Source organism: Ciconia boyciana, chromosome 17 (genome assembly GCF_034638445.1).
Source record: "Ciconia boyciana chromosome 17, ASM3463844v1, whole genome shotgun sequence".
Taxonomy (NCBI): Eukaryota; Metazoa; Chordata; class Aves; order Ciconiiformes; family Ciconiidae; genus Ciconia; species Ciconia boyciana.
Window position 1 is genome coordinate 130,204 of NC_132950.1, and position 19,291 is coordinate 149,494.

General features: G+C 53.4%; 1 protein-coding gene across 2 annotated transcripts in view; it reads right to left on the minus strand.

The window, feature by feature from the left end:
- STX1A (syntaxin 1A) overlaps positions 1 to 19,291 on the minus strand; it is a 99,278-nt gene that overhangs the window by 16,048 nt on the left and 63,939 nt on the right. For both annotated transcript variants that reach the window (XR_012045458.1, XM_072881769.1), the window contains exons 4-6: positions 17,555 to 17,629; positions 13,926 to 13,999; positions 477 to 585 (exon numbers count right to left, since the gene is read on the minus strand). Coding sequence is in view for 1 of the 2 variants with exons in the window: in XM_072881769.1 (XP_072737870.1) it covers positions 477 to 585; positions 13,926 to 13,999; positions 17,555 to 17,629 (258 nt within the window). In the remaining variant the exon portion in view is untranslated. The remainder of the gene's footprint in view (positions 1 to 476; positions 586 to 13,925; positions 14,000 to 17,554; positions 17,630 to 19,291) is intronic.

The following is a 19,291-nucleotide window of genomic DNA, read 5'->3' on the forward strand; positions in this document are numbered from 1 at the left end:
CTGTGGCAAGGGAAACTGCTGGGAGCAGCAAGTGCCCCCATCTCAGGAGCTCACTTCTTTGGTTTTATATTTAGTTCAGCTCACCCATGATGAAAAGCACCCAGAGGAAAGGCAAGACAACACACAGGAGTCAGGAATTCCCACTAGCTTCTCTGAACTCAAAATTAGATACAAACAAGGAAGAAATTTCTATCCCTGTGCTCTCTGCACTCTCTACACAGCATGAGGAGAGTTTTGGCACTTTGCTGGATGTGGTTTGACACCGAAATGCAAGGTACCACCACTTGTCTATCCCCCAGCAGAAGCCGTGTCCTGGTTGCTCCCACAGGTGTGCACACAGCCCCCATGCACCCCTGGGTTTTCATGGGGGAGCTCTGCACAGCTGCGGGAGCAGCTCTGATCTGGTGAGAGCTGGTGCAGGATGCAGCCCCACAGTGTGCACAGCCTGGCTACGTTCCCCCTCCGAGTTTACTCACTGATCTCCAGCTGCCTCTGAATCCTGCCCTTGCAGCGCTCCCGGTAGTCAGTCTGCGTGGCGTTGTACTCGGACATCACCTCCACAAACTTGCGTGACAGCGTCGAGTGCTGCAGAGGGGAGAGGAAGAGAGAGCGGGGGGTGAGGGTCCCACAGGAGGGAGAGACCTGCCACCCCTGACCTGGGGGAAGGCTCAGCCCTGATCACCCCTGCACCTCTATCAGCCCAAAAAGCATTTCTAGCCCAAAAGCTGCTCCGAGGAGTGTGACAAAGTGCAAGGTGGCAGCAGGGGACACGGACCCAGTGGGGTGGACCAGATGCACCCCTTGCCCAAACCCAGCCCAAGCATAGCCTTCAGCCCCCAGAGGACACCCTGGGATGGTGGCAGACCTGTGGGTCATGGCCGGCAGCACCCTCCTGCACCACACCACAGCTTGTGCCCAAGCAGTCCAGAGCTGAGGCCACAACAGTGCCCTGTGTCGAGCCCCACCTGCCTCTGCCACACTGCTGGGATGTGCCAGACCTGGCACGGTTGAGCAGAGTTGAGCAGAAGCTGAGCAGAAAGGCCCTGGGGGGACCCGACGCCCCAAGCCATCGAACCTCCTCCCTGGCTGGGAGCACAGGCACAGCTGGCGGGGGGACCCCAGGGGCCAAGGCACGCAGGCTGAGCCAGGGAGACAGGGGGTGTCCCAGGTAATTGTCCCCTCTCCAGAAGCATGGTCCTGCTTTTCCTTCCCACACTGGAGGGCTCCCCCAAGCACCAGCCCCACAGGGACTCAGGGGATGACTGCCTGCCCCAAACTGAGAGACTGCCTGCAGAGCTGCCAGCCCAGCATGGATGGGGTGGCAGAGCTGTCAGCCCCCATGCACAGAGCACCCTCATCTTATTAGGCTGCTTTCCGTTCTCCAGGAAACGCGCCAGAAAACCTTAGAATTACACCTGACCAGGGTCCAGCTGAACACGCTGACCCTCCCAGTGCTGGCTCCTACCCCTAAGGGGGAAGCTCGCCCTCACATGAGCACCCACACTGGGGCCTGACTTGCTGTCTGATCTAGCTGCCAGGCTGAGCACAGCAAACAAACAGCCCTGAAGATGTTCCAGGAAGGTCAGAACAGAGCATCACGTGCATCCTCCATCCAAACGCTTATATCTCTTGAATGACCCCTTTCCCCAATATGCCAGAAATGGAGTTTCATAGGATCACAGACTGACAGAACAGTTTGGGTTGGAAGGGGCCTTCAAAGATGACCCAGTCCAACCCCCCACTGCCGTGGGCAGGGACATCTTCCACTAGATCAGGTTGCCAGAACATAAAAGCCTTTGGACTGCTCTTCAGGGTTGTGGAAGGCTTTGTTGGGAGGTAGTTTTGCTTGCAATTAAAAAATGGATGCATTTCCCTCATCTTGTTTTTGGGAGCAGTTGGGCTGCTTATAAAGGCACAGAAAAACCCACCCTCCAGCTGGGAGCTTCATTCTGACTGATCGCACTTGCACAATGTGAAGAACTGCCAGCAGTGGGACATGGGACTCAGCTGTGCCCACCGAGTGGCTCCCCTCCATGGCTGTCGGGAGCAGCCATTCCCCGCAGTGTGCTCCCGTCTGCTGAACCAGGTGGGAAGGGCTGGCAAGGCTGTGTCACGGGTCGCCCTTGGTAGGAGTGAAGCTCTGACACCCTAAAACATGCAACGGTGGCAGGAAATGGGGTATGGACCCTTCCCGGAGCTGGGGAAGGTGCGGAGGGTGATCAACCCAAGGGGACGTTGGCATTACGCAGCTCCTTAGACCCGTGAGCGCATAGATGGCAGAGCTCAGCCCTCATCTGCAGCTACTAGCTCACACGCGGTGCAGACAGGGGTCAGGTACCCCTGTCTTGCTGCAAAGCAAGTACCCCTGTCTTGCTGCAAAGCAGCATGTTCTCAGGGCTTTGGGGGTACTCCTATCACAGAATCATGGAAACACAGAATGGTTTGGGTTGGAAGGGAATTTCAAAGATGATCCAGTCCAACCGCCCTGCTGTGGGCAGGGACATCTTCCACGAGATCAGGTTGCTCAAAGCCCCGTCCAGCCTGACCTTGAACAATTCCAGGGATGGGGCATCCACAGCTTCAGTGGGCAACCTGTGCCAGTGTCTCACCACCCTCATCGTAAAACATTGCTTCTTATGTCCAGCCTAACCCCACCCTCGTTCAGACCCCTTGTCCTGTCACTGCAGGCCCTGGTCAAAAGTCTCTCTCCCTCTTTCCTACAAGCCCCCTTTAAGTACTGAGCAGCCGCAGTAAGGTCTCCCCGGAGCTGTCTCTTCTCCAGGCTGCACAACCCCAACTCTGTCAGCCTTTCTCCATAGCAGAGGTGTCCCAGCCCTCGGACCATTTTGGTGGCCTCCTCTGGACCCGCTCTACCAGGTCCATGTCTGTCTTGTGCTGGGGACCCCAGAGCTGGACGCGGTGCTCCAGGGGGGTCTCGGGAGAGGGGAGCAGAGGGGGAGCATCCCCTCCCTCGACCTGCTGGCCATGCTGCTGGTGATGCAGCCCAGGAGATGCTTGGACTTATGGGCTGCAAGTTCACATTGCCGGCTTATGTCCTATTTGTCACCCACCAGTCTCCCCAAGCCCTTCTTCACAGGGCTGAAAGCCTCCCTTCCCAGAGAAGGCAAATCTGGTTCACGAGTCTCAAGCGAAGCCAAATCCTATACTTTTTTAAACAAGAAATGCTTGTTCATTTCTTCAACCGTGCAGCAGAAGCAACATCATGTGACTGATGGGCCACATATCACACACCCGTCCTGGGCACTCAGCATCACTCTCACATGCAATAAGCACCTGCAAGGTGGGACCAGCTGACGGTACTGCTGCAGGGGGAAGAAGGGTGTGTTACCCAACCTCATCCTGTGGACTGCTCGTGCAGCCCAACCCAGGGAGCGGGGAGCAAGAGGAGATACGGAGAAACGGTGGAAGGTGAAAGGAGAGGCAGCGATGGAAAAGGGATAGGAAAATAGGATACTCAGAAAGGATCAGAAAGAAGATACAGAGAGACTGGCACAATAAAGAAACTCCCGATGAGCATTCCCCCTGGGACTTTCAGGGCTACCAGCATGGCCTGAGCTCACCCATAGAGAGTTACAGCTCACAGGCAGCTGAACTGAAAGGCTGTACCCAGCCCTGCTGAGCTGGAGCAACTCTCAAAGCCTCTGTGCAGGGGGGGACCAGTTCAACACAGCATCTCTGCAGGGTCAGACATGCCTGGTGCACACTGGCACTCAGACACTTCTACCAGGTTTTGGTACACCCAGAGCAGCCCCAGCCAACACACCCCTACCTCCAGGAGACAGCACTGGAGACATCTTGAAGATATACTTGTTTTTGCTTTGCAGCTATTCTAAGCAAGCAGCAGCTTGGTATTTATGGCAGCGCCTCAGACTCAGCTCATCTTATTCCTCCTCCACTGGCAAACCTCTCATGAAAGCCCCCCAGCAGCTTCAGCAGGCAGCCTCTGCTTGAGAGTTGTCCGGCCCAAAGCAAGGTCAAAACAGCTCCTGAGCATCATGGCTTGAAATCCGGCAAAGACGTGATGTGCCATCCAAGAGACTCTTCTTCTGCCTTTTCAAAATTGTTTGCCTAAAATCCAGTTCATTCTCATTCAGCTGAACGGTATCAACATATGTTGATCTGCAGCCAAATATAGCCTGGGTGATGAATGACACCCCTTTCTGCTAATCAGTATACCACACCATACCACTTTTACTTAAGAAGTTATTTAACTTAGTGTTTATTTTGTCAGATTGTTATTTTATGTTCCCACGGGTATCCCACATGTCTACAAAATGCATTTGATTTTTGAAGGAACGTGGAGTTTCATGCAAAATGGACTGGGAAAAGCATTTTAAATGGCTTTCAGTCATTAAATAAAACTACCTGGATATTCAGAGTAAATAAAAAGCATATCAAAATGTACCTTGCATTTGAAAGAAACTCATTAAACAGGAAATATTAACTAAAGTTAGGAAATGGGGTTGTTTCACCTGGGGCCAGCAACTCTTCACTCCCCAAATGTGGGGAAAGCAGCCCAATTTGCTGAACTACCAAGCTGGATTTCCAAAGAGCTCATACAGCTCTGGGTACCCACAGGGGGCTTTGAAACCCCCACAAAGCATACACTGGAACCTGGGACCTTGGCCTTCAATGTTTTTAATTAACAGGAAGACACTTCTGAAGTGCTTATGCTGTGGGGGAGCCCAGAGGGCATGCCAGCCTTCCTCCTGAACCCGTTGGGGTTACAGGGGGAGCAGAGCTCCCACTCCTGAGTTCCCAGGGGCTGGGTTTGTTTCAGTGTTTGAACTAGTCCAAGCAAGGTGAATACTTCCACCGGCTAGATAAACCAAGCCCAAAAGCAACTAGAGCTATTCTGAATAACAAGGAACGAAAGTACTGACATTTGGAAGAATGTAAATAGCAGCTTTTGTTGTGTTATGAACTCAACATTTGATACTTATAGAAACATGGAAAATACTGTCAAGACATCTGGGAACCTGCATCACTAACAATGTTTCTGGGCTGGGGATGCCCTTGGGAGCTGCAACCCCAAAGCTTCTCATATGTTTCTGCTGCTGGTGAGCTGACCGAGGCAGAGTGCTTTATTCAAACTGCTGCTGTGAACTGGGGACAAACAGAGTGGTTTTAGTGTAATGAATTTAGAACATGAAAACAACTTTTTTTCTGTGCAGAAGCAGCCCAGGAGCCAGGCTGCCCCTGGGACCAGTTTGCTGTGGGCTTATGGAGTTTGGGACAGCCACTGAGGGACAGACTTGTGCTCACACAGAAGAGGCCAGCACCATCAGCTGCCCCAGGACTGCAGCTGGAGGACCAGCCCTGCCCGATGTGCTGGGGCACATGCTCACACGAGCCTCCCTGCCCTGTTGGCTCCAACACAGCCTGGCCAGCTGGCCCGGGGTAAGACAAAGCTGTTCCTATGAAAGCTCCAGGTCTGATGAGGTTCTTCTGGCTGGAGATGACAACAGCAAAGCCAGAATAAAAGTCCATAATCTTAATGCTCAGTTACTCCTAATTTACAACATGTTAACAAGGGGGGGAATCGGCTCCTCATTCCTCCTTTTACTCAGTGATTTGCTCGCAGCAAAGTCCATACAAACTAGTGAAACCCTTGTTGCAGAAATACCTACATAAGGACCACGCTTAAAGTACCAGGCATACTTAAATCAGCTCTCCAGTTCAATTCATCCCAAATCCCACATGCAAATATAGGAAGGGAGGTGGGAGCGGGGCCGGGCTCTGGGGGAAGACAGACACATTGCCCAAGCACCCAGGGAGGAGCTGGGAGAGCCAGAGCTCAACTGGAGCAGTGTGAGGGGTGTGCAGGGCAGCTGGATGGGCTGCCCTAAGGGCTAAGGAAGCTGTAGTCCCACTGCTCAATGGGGCAGGAGCTCTAGTGACCAGGGACATGGCAAAGGCTAACGTTTCCATTTCTTCTTTTGTCTTGGTGATCACTGGTAAGGTCTGTCCTTGGCCTCCCGGTGCCCTCTGAGCAGAGGCCAGTGGCATAAAACACTACCCATGGAGAGGGATGTAGACTTTGGGTGTGCTTAAGTCAACTGGAAATACACAGGTCCATGGGACCAGGCGCGATGCATCTGAGCATGCTGATGGAGCTGGCCAATGTCACTGCAAAGGACCTCTCCATCATCTTCCAAAGACAGTGGTGATCATGGGTGGTTCCAGAGGACTGGCAAAAAAAGACAAACGCCACACATCTTCTGGGAGGAGGATCTGGGGAACCCCTCAGCCTCCCCTCAGTCACTGGGAAGGTCATTGAGTAAATCCTCCCAGAAGGACAAGAAGATAATTAGAAACAGCCAGCATGGATTTACTGGGGGCAAATTGTGCTGTGCCATCCTGATGGCCTTCTCCAATGAGATGACTAGCTGTGCAGATAAGAGGAGAGCAGGGAATGGTGCACACCCTGAGTTTAAGGCCTTTGACACAGACTGCCACAGAATCCTTATAGCCATTTTGATAGGCCACAGGTTGGATAAGGTTGGTAGAAAATTGTCTGGACTGCCAGGTTGTGATCAGCAATACAAAGTCCAACTGGTGGCCAGTTCCTAATAGTAACCCCTCAGTGAGTGATGCTGGCTCTGAAAATACCATTAAACATCTTCACCAGTAACCTGGGACGGCAGAGCGGAGTGCACTTTCAGCAGGTTTGCAGAAGACAGCAAACGGGGGAGAGCAATAGAAGGCAGGGCTGGTATTCAGAGGAAACTCAACAGTCTGGAGAAAGAGGCTGACAGGAACCCCATGAAGCTCAAAGGCAAATGCAGTGTCCTGTGTTGGGGACGGGATGCATGTTGCAGGACAGGCTGGGGGCCAGCTGGCCAGAAAGCACCTAGAGCTCCTGGAGTCCTCATGGACATCAGGCTGCCCAGGAGTCAGCAGTGAAGGTAAAACTCATCATGGACTGGGTCAGCAGGAAGACAGCCAGCGGGGCAAGGACAGGGATTGTTCACTTCCACCTAGTGCTTGTGAGACCACAACTAAAGTGCTGTGTTCTGCTTGGGGCTCCCCAAAACACATCGCGTGGGAGTGAAGCCAGTTGAGGCCACCAAGGTGGTCTGGGCTGGAGCACAGGACACTTGAGGAAAGGTAGGGTTTGGCCAGCTGAAGGTAACAAAGTTCAGGGGGATCTCATTGCTGCCTACAACAGCCCAGGGGAAGAATGGAGAGAAGCTGAAGCCAGACTCTTCTTGGAGGTGCACAGGGGCAGGACAAGAGGTGACAGACCAAGCTGGGACACAGGGAATTCCAGTTAAATATTAAGGGGGCAAGAATCATCATAAGGGTCGTCAAACGCTGGATCGGGGCCCAGAGGACCCATGGACCAACGCCCATGGCCTCTCCATCCTTCTAGATGCTGAGAACACAGTTGGACAAGGCCATGAGCAACCTGATGCGGCTGGCGCTGCTCTGTGGCAGGGGCTGGGATCTCCTGAGTTCCCTTCTCACTAACGTGCTATGATCCCACGACAAGGAACAAACCTGGGTGGCATATTTCTAGTTGGGCCGTTGCTTGTCCCTGGATGGCTGGGAGTCGAAGAGGGACACCCATGCTATAAACACAGCCAGCGCCAGCTGCAATAGCTCCATTGCAGTGCAGTGCCCCCGCTGAGGATCTGTCCCATGGCACCAAAAATTCAAAATCGCACCAGCAGTGTGATTTTGGGGCAAAACCAACACAAGCAAAGGCCAGGGACTTTTTCATACTAATGGTATGTTCCAGCCAGAAAACTGCCTTAACTCAAGCTCACCCCACACTGTTCCCCAGCTGACAGCTACAACAGTCACATTGGTACAGCTCACCCGTCAGGCACACACACAGCCCGGCAGCACTGCTTGCCAGCCCTGCCAGAGCTGTCAGCTCCTCTTACCCGCAGTGCGTGGTGACAAGCAAAGCCAGCAATGTAACGCTGGGACGACACCGCTCTGTGCCCAGCTCACCTCCCGTCCTGCACACATGAGCATGCACGCTGGGCATGCGGACTGCTGGGCACAGGGTCCCAGCATGGGGTCAGCATCCCTGGGATGATGAACAGCTGCAGAAGCCCAGAGTCAGAGACCACCCAGGTCAGAAGCCAAAGCCCCGAAGCAGAGCAGTGTGCTACATCACCTACCTCAGCCTCCCAACACAGGGGCTCCAAGCTGCAGCCCGGGGGAGCTCCTCTCCCCTGATTACCTGCAGAGCCCAGAGAAATGCTAAGAAATGCCCAAATTACAGGAAAATCTCCCACTTTTTTGACTTAGTGGTCCATGGCTGAGAGAGTTGGGGTTGTTCAGCCTGGAGAAGAGAAGGGTCCGGGGACACCTTACTGCAGCTGTTCAATGTATAAAGGCAGTTTATAAGAAAGACGGAGAAAGACTTTTGACCAGGGCCTGCAGTGACAGGACAAGAGGCAGCAGTTTTAAAATGAAAGAGTGTAGGTTTAGGTTGGACATAGGCAAGAAATGTTCTACAATGAGGGTGGTGAGATGCTGACACAGGTTGCCTAGAGAAGCTATGGATGCTCCATTCCGGGAAGTGTTCAAGGTCAGGTTGGATGGGGCTTTGAGCAACCTGATCTACTGGAAGATCAGGCAGGGGCGTTGGACTGGATGATCTTTGATGGTCCCTTCCAACCCAAACCATTCCATGACTCTGTGGTGGGGCAGAGCCCTGAATCCCGCTCTCCCATGTGCCAGGATGTTGTCCGAACCACAGAGCTTCAACACGGAGCAAATCTAAACCCTGCTCAAATTCACAGCCCTGGGCTACACAGCACCAATTGGTGGCCACCTCTAGTTTCCTCAGACACTGCAGAAGTAATGCCTTTGCCTGGGAAACGGGCACACCACAGCCAACACCAGGGACAGCCACCTTCGACTGCCACCTCCCTGCTCTCCCTGTCCCTGCCACTGCCACCCAGCACCTGCATTTGAGATGGCAAATAGCTCCTGAAGGGTACAGCGCAGAGCACAGCAGAGCGGAAAGCCCGGTGGGGGTTTGACAGCACTGCTGTCAGCACACAGCAGTGTCTCTGGAGTGGAAAAGGCAGAGGTTTTTTCTGGGAAGAGATCTGCTGACTCCCCTCGACACTGCCCAGCTAGAGCAGAGCTCTGCCTGTGCCAGGATCCCTCCGGGGAGGAACAGGAGAGCTGGCGTTGCAGAGGGGCTTGATGCTGTCCTGCTTTGCTCTGTGCTGTTGCACCATCCTTTGCTTTGGCTTCGCTATGCCCCAGCAATTCTCCTTCCCACTTGCGCCAGAGACAAGCCTTTCTCTTGCCCCAATTTTGCAGAGGACTGTTTCCCCACTGCCTCAGGCTCAGCCACGACAACCTCTCACTGCTTGTGCAGGGCCAGGAGGACGCTTGGGCTCCAAGCTGGAAGCTGCCTCTGCAGAGCTGATCAGTTAATGTCACCGCTGTATTGATTCGGCACTGACTGCAGCATGGGAGAGGAGACTACGCAAGTGGCTTCCCAGACTGAAAAGGGGATAAACTATAAACACCAAAACTCCTCTGGCTTCACTGCAGAGCGCTTAGAGAAAGTAAGATTTTTACTGAGCTGTATTTGTGCATAAACCCCCTGCGAGAGCAGCAGATCCATGCCTGGATCCCCACCCCTGGGTGCTGAAGAGCAACGCTGGCAGCTCCCATTGCCTTTATCAGTTTAATGGTTTGCTAAAACACAACCTTCGCTGCAGAACAAGGCCTTGCTTCTCTGCTCTGAGACACCTCGTTTTCATCCCCATCCTCCAGTATGATCAGCAAGGACAAGGCACTGTAGCTCACCCTGCAGTGATGCAGAGGCAGATTCCACTGCTGGAGCAATGACTGCATCTTGCCAGGTGCTCTCTCACCAAAGGATCACCAGAAGGTTGCCAACGCGCAGTAAAAACTACAGAGCAACCCTGCATGGTGGGGCAGAAGACAAAGCTTCAGCCCAGAGAAGGCTGATTTTAAGAAGCTGCAATGACAAGACACCTGTGACAGGCTCATAGCCCTGCACCAAGCATGTAGCCATCCCATGGGTGCCCTGGACCCAACATGCGTGCCCTCAACACAGTCTCTTGCAACACAGATGGTTTGCCTGGCCACCACAGTGTGACTTCACCAGGGGAAATGTCTCCAGCCTGGCTGAGCTCTCACCACAGAAACCCATGGCCAAGCCGGGACAGGCAAGGCTGTTTAAAATACAGACATGAACCAAAGAAGCTCAGCACCAGAGTGCTGCAACTGAGCTAGCAAAGCTCAGCGTGAGACTGCACTGAACAGGAAGGTGATTTATTCAATAAAAATAAATTTAAAATAAAGCTGGTTTCACTCCCTCCTGCATTCACTCATTTTCTTGTGCCCCAAACTCACATGCACCACAAGATGTACAGCCAGCAGCGCTTGTGTGTGACACATCCTACAGGTCCCCCTCATCTCCTGGGCTCTTTGTTACTGGTGGCCATAGAGGGGCTTGGGATGCACCTTCTCTCCAGGAGCTACAGCAACACTGATCTTCCACCCCATTGACCTGTTCTGCCTCAGGGTCATTAGGCAGCACAGCTGATTTACATTATGGAATTATTTAAATTGCATGGGACCTTCAGAGGTCTTCTCACCTCCTGTCCTGGAGTAAGCTGCCCAATGGTTTTCCACCCTAAGCCTTCTTAGAAGCTGCATGTATCCATGCTGGCATCTCAATGACCTTTTAAGTTAGGTGCCATCAACCCACGCCAGTCTTGTATCCCTTCTTCTGCCATTCCCTCTGCTGCTTCCATGTGTACGCTTCCATTCAATTTATCTAACTCTTTCTTACCTCTCCCTACAGGAGACACATGGGATGTTGCCTGCTCATGAGCAGCAGTCCCCAGACTCACTGCTTCTGCAGGACAAAGTGAGAGGACAAAGAAGCGCTTGTGCCATTTCCCAAGCCATAAACATTTCAACAAGACTTCTGTAGCAAGGACCAAGCAAATGAACACTGCAGAGCATGGAGGACAGTCCAGAGAACCACGAACCACATGTGGGAAGTTGGAGACGAGGGGACCTGCGGGCTCAGCAGGCACCTGGGATCACTCAAGCATGATCCCCCCACAGCGAGACCCCCATGACAGCCTGACGTTTGGTGGTTTGCAGGAGAGAAGTGACTCATTCAGCCTATACGTGAGCCAGTAGCTTCAGAGTCCAGGTAGCTGTAGAGGTGGCAGTGCTAAAGTCAGATCCCGTGGCAGGGTGCAGCAGCACCCAGGAGTCAGCCATGGCTTAGGCACACAACTGTCAGTGGATGGCCTGATCCTACTGTCAGGACCTGATCACCCTTGTACAGCAAGGACAGGTTCACCCGTCCTCAACACGGGTCTGCTGGAGCATCACCCTGGTGCCCCCAAAGGCAGCAGTACTCCAGCGCAAGCGGAAGGGAGAAGCTGGGTCACACCCCACACTTGAGAAGGCCCCCATGGACACGCTTCCCCACCACCGCCCATGGTCTGGGGCAACACCACCCCAAAGCAAACACCAGGCAGACACAATATCTCTTTGGAAAGGCCTTGGAGGGAGCTGCTCCATCGAGGGTGATACAAAGATGATGGGGGAAGCTCTCGTCAAACAGTTCACGCAATCAAGCCTCTGACTTTCCTTCTGGCAGATGGAGGATCCGAAGCCATAAAACATTATGTTCTTTCACAATCACTTCCCCACGAGAATTAACCCACATTTTCAGCCCACTACTGAGTAGTATGGCCAAGTTATACCATATCTAAATGAAACACTTGTTTGCTTTGTACACTGGAGATGATTTTCTAGAGATAAGTAATCTCTGTCTAGTGCCATCTCATCAAGCTAAACTAGTTCAGCTTTTAGAGCTCAGGCCATGGCTGACAACAGACGGACTCAATAAAAAAATGCCATGGTCACAGAATACAAGATGCCAACCCAGCACAAATTCACTCTTTTGGATCCACTTCCCTCTGAAACCCGGAGTTAACGATGTGTTTGTAGGTGCAGTGTCAGGTGCCACCTACCCTCCTGCGCGTGGTGCAAGCGGAGTATGGCAGCTCCGGTCAGCACAAAGTCTTGCGCACATGCTGGGGCCAAGGTACCATGACATGCCTATGCCTGATCCAGATAAATCTGCACCACTGGCTGATCCAACAGAGGCCACGAGAGCCACAGCCTTGGTCTCTCCAGCCTCCATCCTCACATGCTCTGCAATTCTGGGATGTCCAAGACAATTGCATAGTTCTGACTTCAGAAAATCAGTAAAAGCATGTCCTGTTTTCACAAAGTACACATTATCTATGAATTCAAGCCCTGATTTCAAAAGCAGCTGGAGACCATGGGTAACCTTGTCTTATGAGACCTCAGATCATCAGCAGTCAAATGGTTCTGAGTTAACCTGAGACCTGTGAAGATTCCGCAGGCTGTATGAGGGCTGTATGAAGCTCCGTCATCTCCCCTATCCCCAGCTCCTCCTCAATGTCCTTTCCTTCAGCACTCCCCCGGTGCCTTGCACTGCCTTCCCGGGTCATGCCTGCCTGCTGCTTCCCCAAGGAAATTTTCTTTTGGCACTTTCTGCCAAGTTATTGGCCTTGCCACGACCCCACTGACTGCAGTCTCTCTGTTGGTGTTCTCAAAGTCTTCCCACTAGCACCCATCATGGACATCAGAGAGATGTTTGTGACCTGTCCTCACTTTCCAGCTGCCTCAGGCCAGGACCCGAGCAGTGCCCAGCAGGGACATCTGCAGCAATTAGACCTTCTCACTGCAATCAGCTGCTCCTGAGAGAGAAAAGCCTCTCTACAATTTGATTCTTTCATCAAATATTTCTAAGCTATTTTATTTCTTGACTTTGGGAGGAGTGGGGGGAGAGGAGTTACTCAGAACTGTAGGATAATTCAGGCTGGAAGGGACTTCAGGAGGTCATGCAGCCCAACCTCCAGCTCAAAGCAGGGTCAGTGACTTCCAGTTTCTAGTGCATGCTGTTGGACCCATGGACAAGCCACATGTCCCTCAACCTCCATCTCTGGGGAACCAACACACTCCACCCCACGTTGGCTGCAGACAGAAGCACAAGCAGAGCTACCGTTCATCACAACTGAACATAACACAGCCTTGGGACCACCTGGGCGGAGGAGAGGGAGGTGCACCCCTTCTCTACCTCTACCCCTGGATAACCCTGCTAAGAAGCCCATCAAAAGAAGGTGCCAGTTATTGGTGGTTTCATGGGAACAAGGGGAAGAGTTGTGTCAGCCCTTCAAAAGTCTAACATTTCCTGGACTGTGAAGCCACATCGATGCCTGGTGGAGGGGCAACCACAGCCCCAACAGGGAAGAACATTTCCAGTAGGCTGCAGGCCTGCACAGTACTCTCTGAAAGACCACCCATCTTCTTAGATTAAGCGAAATTTTAGGTGAGTTACCCAGCTGCATCAGTAAGCCTTGGTCTCATTTACAAACTGCTCAAGCATCCTTCCAGGCACTGCAGAAACCCACAGAGACTCCAGATTTCTGAACACATCGCAGGCAAGTGTTCCCCCCCCACAAAGCTGGGACTTCAGAGGGTGTTTTTGCTCCAGTCAAAATCACCTTTAGTGAGATGCTTAACATGGATGTGCAGAAACCCACCTGCCTGTTCGTCCACACAGATGCTCAGACTTGCGCACAAGGATGAAGCCAATGCACACTGCCCTCCCCTCCACAGCTCCCTCTGCACATACTCATGTCACGGGTCTTTCAGGCTGGCTTTTTCACTGATTTATTCAGAAATGTGCTGCATTACTTTGCCCAGTATTTGCACACCAGAACTTGATTGCTCTAAAGCCAAGCACAGCCCTCTTCTTCCATCACCCCTGGGATCCCTCAACTGCCTCCAGCTGCTTCCCATCCTCCCCTTCCCGGTGCCACAGGGCAGAGACTCACCTGAGTTTTCCTTATCCGCAGGTCAGCAGAAGACCTGTTCAGTCCTTCCTCTTGTTCAATACTCTGCTCAATACCTGGTCAGGGTAGAAGGACACAGATTATTTCACGCTATTTAGACAAGAAAAAGGGATTGTTTGGCAAAGGGACTGTAAAAGACTGAAGCCTACAAATCGAGGAGCATCTGGCACTGAGCAGTCCCCAGCTCCTGACTCTAGCCCGCGATTTAGCCTGGACTAGCAGCAAAGCTCCGTTTCACTACTGCAAAGCACTCAGTGCCTGGCCAGTGGCCGAGACTTGGTGCTGTTGAGGGCAGCACCCGTCACCCCCAAGCTGGTAAGTGAGGATTTCAATACAAAATCGACATAATGCTCAGGTCCAATCTCCACACTTTCCGGTATTCAGACAAAACGGAGTGCTGTTCTCCCCCTGCTTGGCAGGAGGAGGAAACGCAGAGCTAAAATGTCTCTGCAAAATACCAAAGCTCAAGACTTCTCCAGGGACCCTAAAAATAGTAGGTCTGCCAGCTGCCCAGCCTTGCACAGAGAGGACCCACCAGGGTGGCAAGAGCGTGCTTCATCTTGCTCAACAGTCCTCTGCAGCAAAGCAGAGGCTTTCCCTTTTAATTATGCCCAGTAATGCAACTAAGTGAGATGACTTCCTCACTTGCCCAAAGACCATAAATCACAGCAGGGAGGAGTGCTGCCCTGCTCACCATGGGCAGGGAGAGGGCATGGGGTTGCAGGGCAGGAGGTCTGGCACAGAGCAAGTCAGTGCAAATCTGCTCCTCAAGGCCAGCTTCGGACATGCTAATTCAAAAACTTAAATTCAAGGACTTCACCGGGAAGAAAGCTCCCATCAGCAGGCTGGCCCAGTGTGTAGAGATACATGTCTCCATGTAGGTCACCAGGTGTGAGCTGGTGGCATCCCTTGAGTTTGGCTGAAGACCCCATTCCCAATGCAGATGTCCCACAGCTGTCTGAGCCCAGCTGTCCCCAGCACCTTCCATGCTGGAGCAGGTCTACAAGCCCAGCATGGGGCAGGTTCCTCCTGCAGCAGGGGCTCTCCATTCCCTGGAGCTGCCCAGTGGCTCCCCATCACCATCCAGTGCAGCAGGGCAGAGCACAGGACACCACCATCACAGTGGGCATCTGTGTTTCTGCTGCATGCTGGTTAGCACGGGTGGCCCCACAGTACCACCTTCTAGAGAGCAGCAGCACTCTAAGGAAGACTGTGGGCCTGGGGAACCCTTTGCGGTGCTGGCAGAGGGTGTCCAACAGCACAGCACGTTCCAGGGAAGTGCTGGAGAACACCAGCACAAATTCTGCCCTCTCTCCTATTCTCTCCTGGAACAAGTGTCTGTATCTAAAGCTTAGCTGAAAGGTCCCATCCCACACAGCCAGACAGCCACGGCACTTCTCCTGTGCAAACCCTGCCTCCGAGCACGCTGGCTGCTGCCTGCCCAGCATATTTCATCAGAAATTGTTTTTCCTCCACACTTGTCATAAACCATTCCCTGTTCCCAAGGAACAGTATTGGCAAACATTGTGCATTTATGATAATTAATAAAATCACATTTTCCCAAGAAGCTGGTAATTAGAATTAACCACTGCATGAGCAATGTCTGTCCTAAAGAAGTCAATTCGTTGTCAGCAGATGGTGTTTTTGATCAGTCCTGACTGTTTTGTTTCATTGATCATGCTGGCCACGAGGTGATCTGGGATGAAGTACAAGGACTAATCATCTGTTGCTCCAGGTAAACACGATGTTTGTAAGTCTTTTCTGGAAGAAGGAAACAGGAATCAAGAGCCTGTCCTGCAATCCTTCAGGCTCTCAAAGCCCGTTAAAACACAGAACACAACACCTATGGAAAAGGATTTTTGTTTTGCACAGGCTAAACTCTGTCCCCACCTGGACACCAGGGATCCCACTATGGCCGGGGGACTCTGGTCCATGGGAAGGGATCCCCTGGTATATGAAATGGGTAAGCTGGACCTAGCTCTCCTTCCTGGGTCTAGCTGATATCACGTGTCAGGAGGACAGAGGGCAGCAAGGGGACAATGGAGGTACAAGTCTCCTTCTGGCATACACATGGGACATGACCACACCAGTGGTGACGAACCTAAAAAATGGCTCCAGCTGTATCTAAGTCCTCCATGACTGTGGGACTCCCACAAAACCCTGGGATTAGGGAGAACACTGCTGCCATGGGGGAAGCACCAGCTCCTCTCCCACCCTTCAGACACGGCCAGCTCTCCTGCAACAATCTCAGCCAAATCGCACGCTGATGTCCAAGACCACTGCAGGCAAATCTGAGCCGCGCTGGGGTGACCTGCCTCCTGCCTCAAGATGCTGCCATCCTCACTGACCCCCTGAATCCCCTGGGGTCCAATCTTGGGCTTTTGGGCTCATCCAAGTGCTCCAGCACAACCCCAGCCATCAGTGGGCTGAAAGTCATATTGTTCTCACTCCCTGCTTGTCAAAGAGATTGATTAACTCTTCTGATGGTGGAAACTAACTGTCACATTGGCTGCGCTCTGTCTCTGCACTGCCCAAGGCAGAGGCACGCCAAGACAACGGGGAGTGCTGATGAGACAGGATAACCTTCCCCGAGCCCAACGGCCCCTTTCTTCCCCACCACCTGCCACACAGAGCCCATGTCTGGGGGCAGAGCCACCAGCAATGCAGCCTGCACTGGGGATGGAAAAGCAAGACCAGCCCAGCAGGAGCAGGATGGGGCAGCGAGAAGCACAAGCCCCAGGGCAGCATGCCCCGTGCCAGCACACTGCCAGAGAGCGAGCAGCACCACCCGGCCTGGCCAGAGCCGCACGGGGAAGAGGGACCATGGCTCTCTGGATGGGACTCCTCAGTGCTGCCCCTGCCTAGGCTGCCCATGCCAACCTGGCTCAGTGGGAAAGAGCCAGCTCTTCCTGGAGGCTTGAAAGTCCAACAGCAGCACCTCTTCAACCACTCAGCCCTGGCAACCCAACCTTTGGCCATGCCGTGGGTTTGCTCAGAGCCAGGGCTCACCAGGAGAGCCCAGCGCCTGCCAGTGCTGGCAGCATGGGACTTGCTTGCAGCCCACCAGGTGCTCATGGCCCCGTTCCCTCACCTCCATCCTGGGAATGGGGCACAAGGGGGCAAATTCACAAAGGGTAAATAAAAGCAGCTAGAGGATGCTAGGGGAAGGGAAGGTAACACCCAACGCCCGGTGATCCCTGCAAAGCAATGGCAGATGCCACTTCTGGCTGTCCCTTCCCCCAGCTCTGTGACCTCTCCCAGTGCCAGCTCAGGTTGCCAGAGGATTCACAGACAGGGCCGGGCTGTGTGTCTGTAACCTGCCCTTTCCTACCTAGAGCAAACCACCCCAAAACTGTCTTGACCCGAGTCAAACACTAGCTGCTGCTGGCACAGGGTTGAGATGACAGCCAGGGTCCCACAGCATTTCTGGTCATGGGGGACGAGTGGGAAGTGCTGAGCAGTGGGGGCATGGAGCAGGACCCAGGGCAGCAATGGTCCCTGCCTGCTGCATCCCCAGTCCAGGATGGGAGCCGCAGTACCTGCTGCCTGGGGCTGCAGGGCCGGAGCGCAGCGAGCAGAGCCCCACAGCAGCATCGCAGGCAAATACTTACTCTTTAGCTTGGAGCGCACTTTGTTCGCCGTCTTCTTTATGTCAGACATCAGCTCTTCCAGCTCCTCCTTTGTTTCTGGGGAGAAAGAAAAGATTCATGTATCGGAGACACTGCTAAAATCTGCTGCCCAGCCCCATAGTATGTGGAGACCAGAGCTGCAAGCACTCCCACCTCCAGACTGGGAGCACTTCCACCCCACGCACCCTGCTGGACTCTCCTCCCAGTCCTGAGCCTGGAAATAACCCTGCTGCTGGTCAGGCAAGCAGGGAGCTGGGGAGCCATTCTGCAGGACCCCCTGCCCACACAGCCCTAACCTGCCTGATACCCAGCACTCTGCAGAAAGTGGAAGGGTAGGGATACACAATCCACAGTGCTGGCTTCTGTAGTGGAGAGAAAACCACTGATGGACACTAAAAATCTGCTCACCAAGGGCTGATCTCCCCAAGCCCCTGCCATGCCAGCCAGCCCTCCCCAGGGTGTTACGAAAGGTCACATCTTCCACTGGCACCCCCTGAATAACAGCCACTGTGTGTGTGTTCACTCCCCAGCCTGAATTTGCTCCTTTTGGCAGAAAAGTAGGGGCTGAAGCAGCCAGAACCTCCCCCCCCAGTCCCACAGACCAAGTCTCAGGAATGACTCTGAGCAGCCCAGCAGTGGTGGGAGGGTGTAAAGCAATTCTTGTATTTCAACGGGCAGGGGCACAGGAGTTGCAAATAAAAACAAGTACAAGCAAGTCCCTTCCTCCCTCTCCCCACAGGCATCCCATGTGCGCCTGCGCAACCTGTGCGTGGCTCCCACCAGGGGAAGAGCCCTGCCGAGCAGAGAGCCCATTGGTGAGTCTCAGCGTCTCCCCAGGGCTACCTCTCCAAGACTGTGAGGGCTTTTACAAGAGTCTCCTGGGCTGCTAGAAATATTGACTCAGCTAGAGAGAGGAGGAAACTACAGCATATGCCACACTTGAGAGAACTAAATCAGCTGGGGAAGTTCCAAGCCCTGCGTGAGGGATGGGATCTGGCACAGGGCTATCTGCCCTCACTCCCATGCGCAAACACCAGGAATTGGCTCTGAGGTCACCACTGCTGACAGCAGAACCATTGCAACATCTCTGGGCACTCATGTCTTGTAGGACTCTTCTCTGCATTGCAGCAGCATTTCCAAGCCACAAGCCATGCTCGGCAAACCCAGATGAGAGCTAAGCTCCTTGATCAGCCCTGCAGAGAAGGACTGGGGGATAGTGCTGGGTGACAAATGGGACATAAGCCGGCAATGTGGGCTTGCGTCCCATAAGTCCAAGCATCTCCTGGGCTGCATCACCAGCAGCATGGCCAGCAGGTCGAGGGAGGGGATGCGCCCCCTCTGCTCTCCTCTCCCGAGACCCCCCTGGAGCACCGCGTCCAGCTCTGGGGTCCCCAGCACAAGACAGACATGGACCTGGTAGAGCGGGTCCAGAGGAGGCCACCAAAATGGTCCGAGGGCTGGGACACCTCTGCTATGGAGAAAGGCTGACAGAGTTGGGGTTGTGCAGCCTGGAGAAGAGACAGCTCCGGGGAGACCTTACTGCGGCTGCTCAGTACTTAAAGGGGGCTTGTAGGAAAGAGGGAGAGAGACTTTTGACCAGGGCCTGCAGTGACAGGACAAGGGGCAGCGGCTTTAAACTGAATGAGGGTGGGGTTAGATTGGATAAAGGGAAGAAATGTTTTATGATGAGGGTGGTGAGACACTGGCACAGGTTGCCCA